The 13,070-nt window shown below is 53.1% G+C and overlaps 1 protein-coding gene across 2 annotated transcripts in view; it reads left to right on the forward strand.

Annotated features, from left to right (window-relative positions):
- The first annotated feature begins 1,883 nt into the window (after positions 1 to 1,883).
- Positions 1,884 to 13,070, forward strand: part of PGS1 (phosphatidylglycerophosphate synthase 1) — a 30,013-nt gene continuing 18,826 nt past the window's right edge. The window contains exon 1 of one of the 2 annotated variants that reach the window (XM_075350668.1): positions 1,884 to 2,116. In XM_075350668.1, coding sequence (XP_075206783.1) covers positions 2,025 to 2,116 — 92 coding nt within the window. In that variant the 5' untranslated portion in view covers positions 1,884 to 2,024. The remainder of the gene's footprint in view (positions 2,117 to 13,070) is intronic. The other variant, XM_075350667.1, reaches the window with a different exon arrangement.

Here is a 13,070-nt window from a genome sequence, read left to right on the forward strand (position 1 = left end):
GCACTACCATGCTCGATACTGTAAGTAATAATGAGCGAGCACTATTATGCTCGATACTGTCATGAGAAGTAATGAGCGAGCACTACCATGCTCGATACTGCAACAAGTAGTGATGAGCGAGCACTACCATGCTCAATACTGTAACGAGTAGTAATGAGCAAGCACTACCATGCTCGATACTGTAACGAGTAGTTATGAGCGAGCACTACCATGCTTAATACTGTAACGAGTAGTGATGAGTGAGCACTACCATGCCTGATACTGTAACGAGTAGTGATGAAGTGAGCACTACCATGCTCGATACTGTAACGAGTAGTAATGAGCGAGCACTACCATGCTCGATACTGTAACGAGTAGTAATGAACAAGCACTACCATGCTCGATACTGTAACGAGTAGTAATGAGCGAGCACTACCATGCTCGATACTGTAACGAGTAGTAATGAGCGAGCACTACCATGCTCGATACTGTAACGAGTAGTAATGAGCGAGCACTACCATGCTCGATACTGTAACGAGTAGTAATGAGCTAGCACTACCATGCTCGATACTGTAACGAGTAGTAATGAGCGAGCACTACCATGCTTAATACTGTAACGAATAGTAATGAGCGAGCACTACCATGCTCGATACTGTAACGAGTAGTAATGAGGCGAGCACTACCATGCTCGATACTGTAACGAGTAGTAATGAGCTAGCACTACCATGCTCGATACTGTAACGAGTAGTAATGAGCGAGCACTACCATGCTTAATACTGTAACGAATAGTAATGAGCGAGCACTACCATGCTCGATACTGTAACGAGTAGTAATGAGCGAGCACTACCATGCTTAATACTGTAACGAATAGTAATGAGCGAGCACTACCATGCTTAATACTGTAATGAGTAGTGATGAGTGAGCACTTACCATGCTCGATACTGTAACGAGCGAGCACTACCATGCTTGGTACTTGTAATGAGTGATTGGATGCTAATGGAAGACAATGGGGAACGCAAGCATTTTTGCAGTAGAGTTCCTATTGACTTCCATTGACCATTGTACTCGGTACATGAGTCGACCCCGTCCGAGCATACAACTGCTCGTTACGAGTACTAAGCACCCGAGCATGGTAGTGCCCTAAGCATGGTAGTGCTCGCTCATCACTACATAATAATGTCTTTATGTATAAGGATGGGAATACCCCATTAGTGGGCATGGTGCCGCATCCTCCTGCCATGATTTGCACTAATTCCCCCTCATGCTGTTAGAGAGGGGCATATATTCTGGCAATTTGTCCGGGCCCGTTCTCCTGGAGGCCATAGTCGCTGCATGCGCTGTCTTTACTAATCTGTGGCAGAACTTCGAGGGGGGAAATCTACGCAGAAATCTAAGCTTCCCTTAGGCCATTTTCACACATTTAGAATTTTGTCAGTATTTTACCTCAGTATTTGTAGCCCAAATCAGGAGTGGGACAATCAGAGGAAAAGTATTAGAAACACGAGCAACCACTTCTGTATTTATACCACACTCCTGGTTTTGGCTACAAATACTGAGGTAAAAGACTGACTAAATACTGAAAGTGTGAATGAGGTTGTGGAAACAGCTGGAAGACAGTTATGAGCACGGCAGCCATGACAGAGACAGCGCCGGCTCTATCAGCGCCATGGAAATCAGAAAGAAAGAAAAATAGGATGCACCCACACCAAGCCAATCAAATCGCAGCTTTTATCTTGTAAACAGCACTTTAAAAATGTAAACTGTAATCTGATTGGTTGCTGTAGGCAGGTTTTCAGTACATAGAAGATGCTCGTAGCAACTAAGAACCAATCACCCGGCTTATAGTTTCTTCAGGGTTCAGAAAGCAGCTCCCTGATTGGCTGCTCCGCCTCCTCGCGCTCCGTGGCGTCTTTTATTATAGACATGACGCCGTGTGAAGACGATGCTAATGCTAAACTGAGCGCATAAGTGCAACCGCCGCCGCGTTATCTCCCCGGGGCTTCTCACAAGAGGCCGAGACTGCGCAGTGTACACTTCCTGCAAAGATGGCGGCGCCCGCAGTGTTATGGCGGCGGATCCGCGGCCCGGGGCTTCTGGCGCTCTTGGCTCGTCTGTGTGACCGGGACCGTGGGGGCAGGTACGGGCGAGGGCCACATCGGGGAGCAGACTACGGTCCCCCCTTACTTATTGTGTCTCATCACCCCCTCCCCATATGTCCTGTCCGGAGGCTGCTGTCACCCCCCTATGTGTGCTGGCTGGAGGCTGCTGTCACCCCCCCCCCCTATATGTGCCGGCTGGAGGCTGCTGTCACCCCCCCCCCCCCTATATGTGCTGGCTGGAGGCTGCTGTCACCCCCCCCCCTCCCTATATGTGCTGGCTGGAGGCTGCTGTCACCCCCCCCCCCCTATATGTGCTGGCTGGAGGCTGCTGTCACCCTCCCCCCCTATATGTGCTGGCTGGAGGCTGCTGTCACCCCCCCCCTATATGTGCTGGCTGGAGGCTGCTGTCACCCCCCCCCCTATATGTGCTGGCTGGAGGCTGCTGTCACCCCCCCCCCTATATGTGCTGGCTGGAGGCTGCTGTCACCCCCCCCCTATATGTGCTGGCTGGAGGCTGCTGTCACCCCCCCTTCCCTATATGTGCTGGCTGGAGGCTGCTGTCACCCCCCCCCTATATGTGCTGGCTGGAGGCTGCTGTCACCCCCCCCCCCTATATGTGCTGGCTGGAGGCTGCTGTCACCCCCCCCCCCTATATGTGCTGGCTGGAGGCTGCTGTCACCCCCCCCCCCTATATGTGCTGGCTGGAGGCTGCTGTCACCCCCCCCCCCTATATGTGCTGGCTGGAGGCTGCTGTCACCCCCCCCCCCTATATGTGCTGGCTGGAGGCTGCTGTCACCCCCCCCCCCTATATGTGCTGGCTGGAGGCTGCTGTCACACCCCCCCCCCCTATATGTGCTGGCTGGAGGCTGCTGTCACCCCCCCCCCCTAGATGTGCTGGCTGGAGGCTGCTGTCACCCACCCCCCCCCCCCCCCCCGTATGTGCCGGCCGGAGGCTGCTGTCACCCCCCCCCTGTATGTGCTGGCTGGAGGCTGCTGTCACCCCCCCCCCCTATATGTGCTGGCTGGAGGCTGCTGTCACCCCCCACCCCCCCCATATGTGCTGGCTGGAGGCTGCTGTCACCCCCCCCCCCTATATGTGCTGGCTGGAGGCTGCTGTCACCCCCCCCCCCCTATATGTGCTGGCTGGAGGCTGCTGTCACCCCCCCCCCTATATGTGCTGGCTGGAGGCTGCTGTCACCCCCCCCCCCCTCTAGATGTGCTGGCTGGAGGCTGCTGTCACCCCCCCCCCCCCCCGTATGTGCCGGCCGGAGGCTGCTGTCACCCCCCCCTGTATGTGCTGGCTGGAGGCTGCTGTCACCCCCCCCCCCTATATGTGCTGGCTGGAGGCTGCTGTCACCCCCCACCCCCCCCATATGTGCTGGCTGGAGGCTGCTGTCACCCCCCCCCCCTATATGTGCTGGCTGGAGGCTGCTGTCACCCCCCCCCCCCCCCCCTATATGTGCTGGCTGGAGGCTGCTGTCACCCCCCCCCCCCCTATATGTGGTGGCTGGAGGCTGCTGTCACCCCCCCCCCCCCTATATGTGGTGGCTGGAGGCTGCTGTCACCCCCCCCCTATATGTGGTGGCTGGAGGCTGCTGTCACCCCCCCCCCCTATATGTGGTGGCTGGAGGCTGCTGTCACCCTCCCCCCTATATGTGGTGGCTGGAGGCTGCTGTCACCCCCCCCCCTATATGTGGTGGCTAGAGGCTGCTGTCACCCCCCCCCTATATGTGGTGGCTAGAGGCTGCTGTCACCCCCCCCCCCCCCTATATGTGCTGGCTGGAGGCTGCTGTCACCCCCCCCCCCCCCCCTATATGTGCTGGCTGGAGGCTGCTGTCACCCCCCCCCCCCCTATATGTGCTGGCTGGAGGCTGCTGTCACCCCCCCCCCCTATATGTGCTGGCTGCAGGCTGCTGTCACACCCCCCCTATATGTGCTGGCTGGAGGCTGCTGTCACCCCCCCCCCCCCCTATATGTGCTGGCTGGAGGCTGCTGTCACCCCCCCCCCCCTATATGTGCTGGCTGGAGGCTGCTGTCACCCCCCCCCCCCCCTATATGTGCTGGCTGCAGGCTGCTGTCACCCCCCCCCCCCCGTCCCCTATATGTGCCGGCTGGAGGCTGCTGTCACCCCCCCCCCCCCCCCGTCCCCTATATGTGCCGGCTGGAGGCTGCTGTCACCCCCCCCCTATATGTGCTGGCTGGAGGCTGCGGTCACCCCCCCCCCCCTATATGTGCTGGCTGGAGGCTGCAGTCACCCCCCCCCCCCTATATGTGCTGGCTGGAGGCTGCTGTCACCCCCCCCCCTATATGTGCTGGCTGGAGGCTGCTGTCACCCCCCCCCCCCCTATATGTGCTGGCTGGAGGCTGCTGTCACCCCCCCCCCTATATGTGCTGGCTGGAGGCTGCTGTCACCCCCCCCCCTATATGTGCTGGCTGGAGGCTGCTGTCACCCCCCCCCCCCCTATATGTGCTGGCTGGAGGCTGCTGTCACCCCCCCCCCCCCCCCATATGTGCTGGCTGGAGGCTGCTGTCACCCCCCCCCCCCTATATGTGCTGGCTGGAGGCTGCTGTCAGCCCCCCCCCCCCCCCCTATATGTGCTGGCTGGAGGCTGCTGTCACCCCCCCCCTATATGTGCTGGCTGGAGGCTGCTGTCACCCCCCCCCCTATATGTGCTGGCTGGAGGCTGCTGTCACCCCCCCCCCCTATATGTGCTGGCTGGAGGCTGCTGTCACACCCCCCCCCCCTATATGTGCTGGCTGGAGGCTGCTGTCACACCCCCCCCCCCTATATGTGCTGGCTGGAGGCTGCTGTCACCCCCCCCCCTATATGTGCTGGCTGGAGGCTGCTGTCACACCCCCCCCCCCCTATATGTGCTGGCTGGAGGCTGCTGTCACACCCCCCCCCCCCTATATGTGGTGGCTGGAGGCTGCTGTCACCCCCCCCCCTATATGTGCTGGCTGGAGGCTGCTGTCACCCCCCCCCCCCCTATATGTGCTGGCTGGAGGCTGCTGTCACCCCCCCCCCCCTATATGTGCTGGCTGGAGGCTGCTGTCACCCCCCCCCCCCTATATGTGCTGGCTGGAGGCTGCTGTCACCCCCCCCCCCCCCCCCTATATGTGCTGGCTGGAGGCTGCTGTCACCCCCCCCCTATATGTGCTGGCTGGAGGCTGCTGTCACCCCCCCCCCCCCCTATATGTGGTGGCTGGAGGCTGCTGTCACCCCCCCCCCCCCTATATGTGCTGGCCGGAGGCTGCTGTCACCCCCCCCCCCCCTATATGTGCTGGCTGGAGGCTGCTGTCACCCCCCCCCTATATGTGCTGGCTGGAGGCTGCTGTCACCCCCCCCCCTATATGTGCTGGCCGGAGGCTGCTGTCACCCCCCCCCCCCCCCTATATGTGCTGGCCGGAGGCTGCTGTCACCCCCCCCCCCCCTATATGTGCTGGCTGGAGGCTGCTGTCACCCCCCCCCTATATGTGCTGGCTGGAGGCTGCTGTCACCCCCCCCCCCCCTCCATATGTGCCGGCTGGAGGCTGCTGTCACACCTCCTATATGTGCTGGCTGGAGGCTGCTGTTACCAACCCCCCCCCCCCCCAATATGTCCCCTGTCTGTAGGCTGCTGCCACCCCCCCCCTATTTACTGTCTGGAGGCTGCGGTCCCCCCCCCTTTTTTTTCCCCCTATAGGTACTGTCTAGAGGCTGCAGTCACACCTCCCCCCCCTCCCCCTATATGTCCTGTCTGGAGGCTGCTGTCACCCCATTCCCCTCATATGTCCTGTCTGGAATTTTCAGTTGCCCCCAATGTATGTCTTAGGCTGCTTTCACACATCCGGTTTTTCCTGTGCCGCACAATCCGGCGCCTTGCAGAGAAAACGCAATCGTTTTTTTTTGCATAGACTTACATTAGTGCCATATTGTGCCCGCATGGTCTTGCGTTCCGTCCGGTTTTTGCCGCGTGCGACAGATTTAGCCGATGCGGCGGCCGGATGGAATGTTGCCTGGCACGTTTTATTGTCCAGCAAAAAAATGCCGCATCTAGCCGATGCGGCGCGATTTGCAATGCATGCCTATGGACGCCGCATGCGGTTTTTTTTTTCCCCACTGCGCATGCTCAGTAGCCTGCCGCAAGCTGCAAAAACCGGACGGGCCGCATGTAAAAAACTTATGCAAAGGATGTCGGTTTTGTTTTTCTAGACCTGACCTCCCAGTCTCAGGACTGGACAGGACAAACTGAGAATTCAGAAGTGTACGGTTATAGTGACCGCAGACTAACATGACAGACCTGGACAACCCCTTTAATTCGAAGGAGATTGAGCTGCGGTGCGATGTTTGAAATCTGTCAATTTCTTTTGTTGTAAATGTGTTTTTATATGCAGATTTTTATTTTTTTTTTCACCCTATGCTGAAATGAGATGAGGAAAATCTGTAGGTTAAAAACAAGTGATACACACGTGAGTGCATCAGGGCACATAGCAGGTTTCCAAAACAAAGTAGCTTTATTTAAAATGACACCCCAAAAATATACAAAATCCCTAGCAGAAAAAAATGCATGTTTTAATAAAGGAACAAAAAAACACACAACACCAGTATCCTTAAAGGGAAGCTGTCACCAGAGTTGTCGCTATTAAACTAAAATAATACTCTTCTGCAGCTCCTGGGCTGCATTCTATAAAGGTTGCTCTTGCTACTGGCCCCCCTTTCACACCTAAATAACGACTTTATAAAATCTTACCTTTTGCTATGGTAATGAGGTTTGCTGGCCCCGTGGGTGGGCTATATTTCGTCCGTTATCCCCCCTCCTGCCGCTGTTCGCTGTCCCCCAGTGTTCATTCACACATAGATGAGGCCACCGCCCTCATGTTCCACAATGCTCCTAAAGTCTTGCGCATGCGCAGTGGCACTATCGCAGGACTGAGCACTGTTTTAAAATCGTGAGCGCCATTGATGTTGTTGCGCAGGTGCGAGATTATGGGCGGCGCTGTGAATGTCATCACCAGCGTCATCAAAGTACCCGCCCATAATCTCGTGCCTGCGCTTTTACCTCTACCTGCACAATAACCTCACCGGCGCTCACGATTTGAAAACAGTGCTCAGTCCCGCAATAGTGCCACTGCGCATGCGCGAGACTTAAAGACTGCCTTTTCCCTCTGCCTCCACAGTTATGCGCAAGCGCTGGCCATATGAACCCACTTCACCTATTACCGCAGACACGAGATTATGGGCGGGTACTTGGATGACGCTGCTGATGACAATCACAGCGCCGCCCATAATCTCGCGCCTGCGCAGTCACCTCAGCAGCGGTCACGCTTTACACAGTGCTGTCCCGCGATAGTGCCACTGGGCATGCGCGATACCTCGGGAGCACTAGGTTGTGTCCTCATGTATGGAAATTTGCAATGGGGGACGTCGTAAAGCGGCAGGAGGCGAATAACGGACGCAAGACAGCCCGCCCCCATGACCATAAAAAAAATTTGCATACAAAAAGGTAAGACTTTATAAATATTTATTTAGGTCTCAAAGGGGGCACAATAACAGGAACCTTTCCAGAATGCAGCCCAGGAGCTGCAGAGGGGGAATCTTTTAGGTTTGTTGCGAAAATTCTGCAGACAGGTTCCCTTTAATAGCGAAAATTCTGGTGACAGGTTCCCTTTAATAGCGAAAATTCTGGTGACAGGTTCCCTTTAATGAGCTAACTGGTGCAGAAAAACGGTCCGGCTGCTGGGTCCCCGGCAATCTTGAGAACTAGTCTGTGCAGCCCCATTCATTGCCTATGGGACTGCTGGAAATAGCAGAACAGGGTGGTCGGCTTCCTCCCCTAAACCGTGAATGGAGCAGAGTTCACAGCCGTGTGTATTTCTCACATGATGCAGATCCTCTGAGGTAGAATATACCACACGTCTCCAGTAAGCTGTGGATATACAACTCCTAGAAAGATCAATCAATAGTGGGAGTTGCATGTTGAAGACCCCCTGCCATAAACCTCCATTGGTTTGTGCATTCAGCTGAATTCATTTTAAAAGGGTTATTCTCATAATCTTATATAGGTGATATTGCAAAATGACTCTAAAATCAAGCAGGTCTGCAATTTTCCCCTTTCTTTCCAATTCTCTCTGCTCTCAAGAATGGAGGGCTTTTTAATTCTATAGTTTACTGCTCATTGCCTAGGTTACCATCGACCACCTCTACAGTGAGTCAGTGTTGGCTGGTTCACAGGAAAGGATCGTGGCGTTGTCAAATTTGTTTCTATCAAAGCAGCAGAGGAAAAGGGGTTAACGCCGCGCATTCGCCAGGAAAGATGTAGAATTGTCGATTAATTAATACATCTTTTATTCCATAGGTCTGCGCGTTTCGAGGTATGAAACCTCTTCCTCAGGACCAGAATATCAAAATAACTATAACAAAATAGATTGTTGATATTCTGGTCCTGAGGAAGAGGTTTCATACCTCGAAACGCGCAGACCTATGGAATAAAAGATGTATTAATCAATCAGCAATTCTACATCTTTTCTGGCGAATGCGCATTAACCCCTTCTCTCCTGCTTTAAAGACTCATACACGTGGGGTTGCGGCAGCTGCCATTATCTCATGCTATCTGTGGTGGTTGTGGCTCTCACAACCACATTAGGTGAGTGTATACTGGTACACATTACCCCTCTGTTTATCTGGTAAGACCCTATCGGCGCTTCTGTTTTCTAGTTTTATCAAGTTTGTTTCTATAGAAGTTGTAAGCACAGCTCTGACTCCTCCAATGCTGCAGAGGCATCATGTAGTACAGCCGCCCCCTGAATGCCAGTGTTCAGGAGCCCACTGCCTATCCCCAGGAGGCTCCACAAGATAGAAGGTGAGAATAACCTTCAATTTAGATCTTAAGTGAAAAGCTGGTCCAAATACAGACTGCAATCCAGAGACTGCCCCTGGATCTCCTGATCTGTACCCCAGTCTCAAGGCCCTGTCACACACAGAGATAAATCTGCGGCAGATCTGTGGTTGCAGTGAAATTGTGGACAATCAGTGCCAGGTTTGTGTCTGTGTACAAATGGAACAATATGTCCATGATTTCACTGCAACCACAGATCTGCCAAAGATTTATCTCTGTGTGTGACAGGGCCTTCAGAGCCATATTTGATGGTGTTGAGTTCTAGTCAGGAGACTTGTAGCCCATCCAGAGAATTATGGCCCTTGAATGTGAGACCAGCTGGCTGTTCGATGGGCAGACGGCAATCTCTTGCGACCCCCTCCCATGCACGAGCGCTCCTTTCAGCTGACCAGTCATGTTTTCAATGGAGACAGAGGAGAAAGGCTTTACCTGACTCCTCTGTGACCTGCTAGGATCAGGTGTAGAAGCTTCTGCTGCCCGATCCTTCGGGAGGCAGCCATATACATAGGATGGTTGACCTGCCCACTCCCTTCTCATGTGTATGTTGGTCTATAGAAGTGCTTTGGGTTGCCCTCTTTTCCTATTACGAATTATCACCTTTATCTTTCTGTATGGTGGATATGATCATTGTTAGTGAGGCTGTGGGTGGAAACAGAGTAGAAGGTGGGGTGTTATCAGAAACCCACGTTTATTATGGTCAGAGCTAATGATGAGCGAGCACTACCATGCTCGGTACTTGAAACGAGCAGGACAAACACTTGGATGGCCTCGACTCGTGTACCGCATATAATGGAAGTCAATAGGAACTCAAGCATTTTTCTGGAAGATCTTCCCTGACTTTCATTTATTCTCTCTTCTCGAGTCTAGTCCATCCGAGCGTCCAACTGCTCATTAAGAGTACTGAGTGCTCGCTCATCACAAGTCAGAACATTGTCTTACCCTCCATAACGTCCAAAGGGAAGGGACGGAAAGTTTCAAAATGAGTCTGAGGACCGTTCCCTTTCCATTAGGAGGATCTTTGAGGTGTGGATGTGTATGAGCTTTTGCCCATCAGTCTTGCCATGTGAACGTTGTATCTACTGTTCTCCACCTACTGTGAAGGGGCCTGACATGGACGGCTGACTTTGTGGCCTCCATTTTCTGGAGGAAGGCATGGAATTGGTGCCAGACTGGAGTAATCCTATCTTTGTAACGTTTCTTCTTACTAGACCGTTAATTTGGCTCCTATATTGCACAGTATGGGGCCTTTCCCGCATCAGTGGGGTGATAAAGTGCTCTCGGTTTCCAGTATCTCATCCTTATGTTGGTCTCACCAGGGTCACCCTTTGTGCCCGCGGACATCTCTACAGACGCCTGTCAATATAACCAGGTTTATTGGCTTCCTGTATTGCAGACACCGCTATTTCTCCTTCTGTGGTCTGTCCGGCTCTCAGGTTGGGGGTCAGCCATGTCTCAGGTGATCTCACGCTTTGAGGTTTCTCCTCTCGGTCAGTGTAGTAATATTTCCCAGCAGTGAATCAGCGTGGTCTGCTGCCCTCATATCCTGCGGGGTGAGCAATGGCCAGGCAGTTATCCTTGAGATTCCAGTCACCTCCTTCTGAGATCCGGGAACTCTTTGCACCCGATAGTAATGAGTGTCGGTGGTGGTGTGCCCTGTGTAGATACCCATCTTGTAGTGTGATGTGCACATCCTGGATACAGCTGCCTACATATCGGTGTCAGATCTGCGCACATGGCACACTCATAGCTGCACATGCTGACGAGGCACATGACGGGATCGTTATACTACTACTCTCAGCGTTTGTAGCATATAGTGTTATTGAGGTCAGCACTTATTACTGTGCATAGGAAAGAGACGACACATCGGCGGAGGCTGAGAAGCTTATGAGTAAGCGTTCTGCCATCGCTAGTGTTTTATGAAAAAGCTGGAAATAGATTAAACCCCCCAGGTTCACATAAATATGTCTGGGTCACGGGTTCATGCAAAATAAAAGTGTGGGTTTCACCCGTCATAAAGGGTCATACGGCACAGTTCCCTCTAACATCGGGAGGTGATCGGCACTGGGATCCCGGCACTATGGCCGCCAGCGGGTATCTGTGGGTGGGATGGCACCTCCTGAAGCTGAAGTTGTGCTGCTTGTACACATTGGTTAAATCTCGGCAAAAAATAATGATCTTGTTGGCATTGGCCAAACTAGTGTATAATGGGGTCACCCAAAAATGAAATGGTAGAGGGGTGGAGCGGACCTGTTGGGTTTCTGCTTGAATTATTGTCCGCTACCCGTGGAGAACACATGCACACTCATTGAGCATACATATTAATAGGGAAAGTGTCGGCTACCATTATGCCCCTTCCAAAAAGCCATTTGCCACAGACGTTCCTCTGTTGGCAAGACCTAAGGACATCCTTCTTAAGATTTATTACCTCAGGATCTTTTCTGTCCTCCACCGCCTGGATCTGGTGGTCCTGTAGGGATGCGTCAATAAAGTCAGTGAGGCACTGGCAGAGTTGGCGCAACCCAGTCCATTGGGCACGTCAGCTGGATGGGGATAGAACCACCTTTTACCTCCTGGCTCTCCTTTTGATTAGCCGGCCTGGTACAATGACATCAAATGAATAGCGGGTATACCTTCAGGTAAGGGGCGTCTTTCAGGTTTCCCGTCCAGCGGACACAGATTACTATCGTGCCTGATGGTTTGGGTCCTGAGAATCGATCCGCACCAACTCCAGTCACCGGCGTACTCTTAATGTAGGCCTGACCTACAGGAATGAGGAACGGGTAACCAAATCCCCAGCTCTGTGCGAAACAGACAACAAAGCCATAAACTGCCCGCATTATAAGTCAGCGGGGTCCATCAGGGGCCAGTGGTGTCCCCCGAGGTGTCAGGAGTGGGAAGTCAATCTTATTTCCCCATCCTAAACCACTGACTCCTCCGCAGCCTGAACATGGGCGACATTACCTGCCGACAGCTGTTCTTCGTTCCCTCGCAATCTGATGTTGGGAATTGCAGGGAAACCTCCCCTTCCCCATTCATGTATAAAACCAGCTTTCTTTATTTAATAGAAAATAATGTAAATACTGGCTTCCGCTTGGCGCTGATCTAACCTATTACTTATGAGCTCTTCATCGTGATGAAATCTTGGGACCTATAACTGATGTACGTCAGCGCAGTATGGCGGGGGTCGGAGTGACGACACCTCATCACTGTTCTGTGACCACCCCGCACCTCCAGGAATGTGGATTGTTATTGTCAGATAAGCCCCTCCACGTCTGACATTACTTCATGGGAACAGAAAGTTCTGCAGAGTGGAGTGTGTGACTAATCCACGGCTGCTGACCCCGACACGTCACTACTGCCGGAGAAATGTATGGCTTCTGGATCGAGGACTACACACCATTTATGTCCGTACTCTATTTGGCAGGGTAAATAAAGTGCAGGCCCTGTGGTCACTGAGCTCTGCTCCATCTGTATTAAATTATTGGATGTCTGTGGTATTTGTACAGTTCTTCCAAGCTGCGGGTGACCCATTATACTAAGCCGGAAAAAGCTGTATGGTCGGCAAATGTTACTGGGAGACTCCGAGGGATGGAAAGAGTGATAGGATCCGGGGGACGTTAGGAAAGAAAGAAGTGTATCGGGAGTGAACGTCCTCACCTCTCTGTATACAGCTGTGGTCATGGACGCTTACCATAGTAATTGTTGGTGCAATTAATGTCTATTGGATATGACGGATTTCAGAAAAGGCCTTGTGTTCCTAGCATGTGGTGAACTTGGCCTGTGTTCCCATGTTGCCAGTGGTATGGGTGAAAACTGCACCAATCTGCACCGAAAGTGCCAGTTGTGGCACAACCATTAAGTGTCATTTGCCACCTTCAGCATTCTGCAGGTCGGCGGCAGTTTCTCTGGGCACCTCTCCCTCGCACTCTTCCTTTACGGCTTGCTGGGCTTTCATAGGATGGGCTCTACTGGCCTTTCAGGGGACACTTGTGCCCTCGAGGTCGGGCTGAGCGGTTCCCATTAGTGGACACAGCTATGTGACATCCGATCATGGTGTGTTGTCTTCTGATGGGAAAGTATCTAACTTCTAGTAAGAGAGATTCATTATTCTTTCTGA

This window comes from Anomaloglossus baeobatrachus, chromosome 5 (assembly GCF_048569485.1).
Source record: "Anomaloglossus baeobatrachus isolate aAnoBae1 chromosome 5, aAnoBae1.hap1, whole genome shotgun sequence".
NCBI classification, from domain to species: domain Eukaryota; kingdom Metazoa; phylum Chordata; class Amphibia; order Anura; family Aromobatidae; genus Anomaloglossus; species Anomaloglossus baeobatrachus.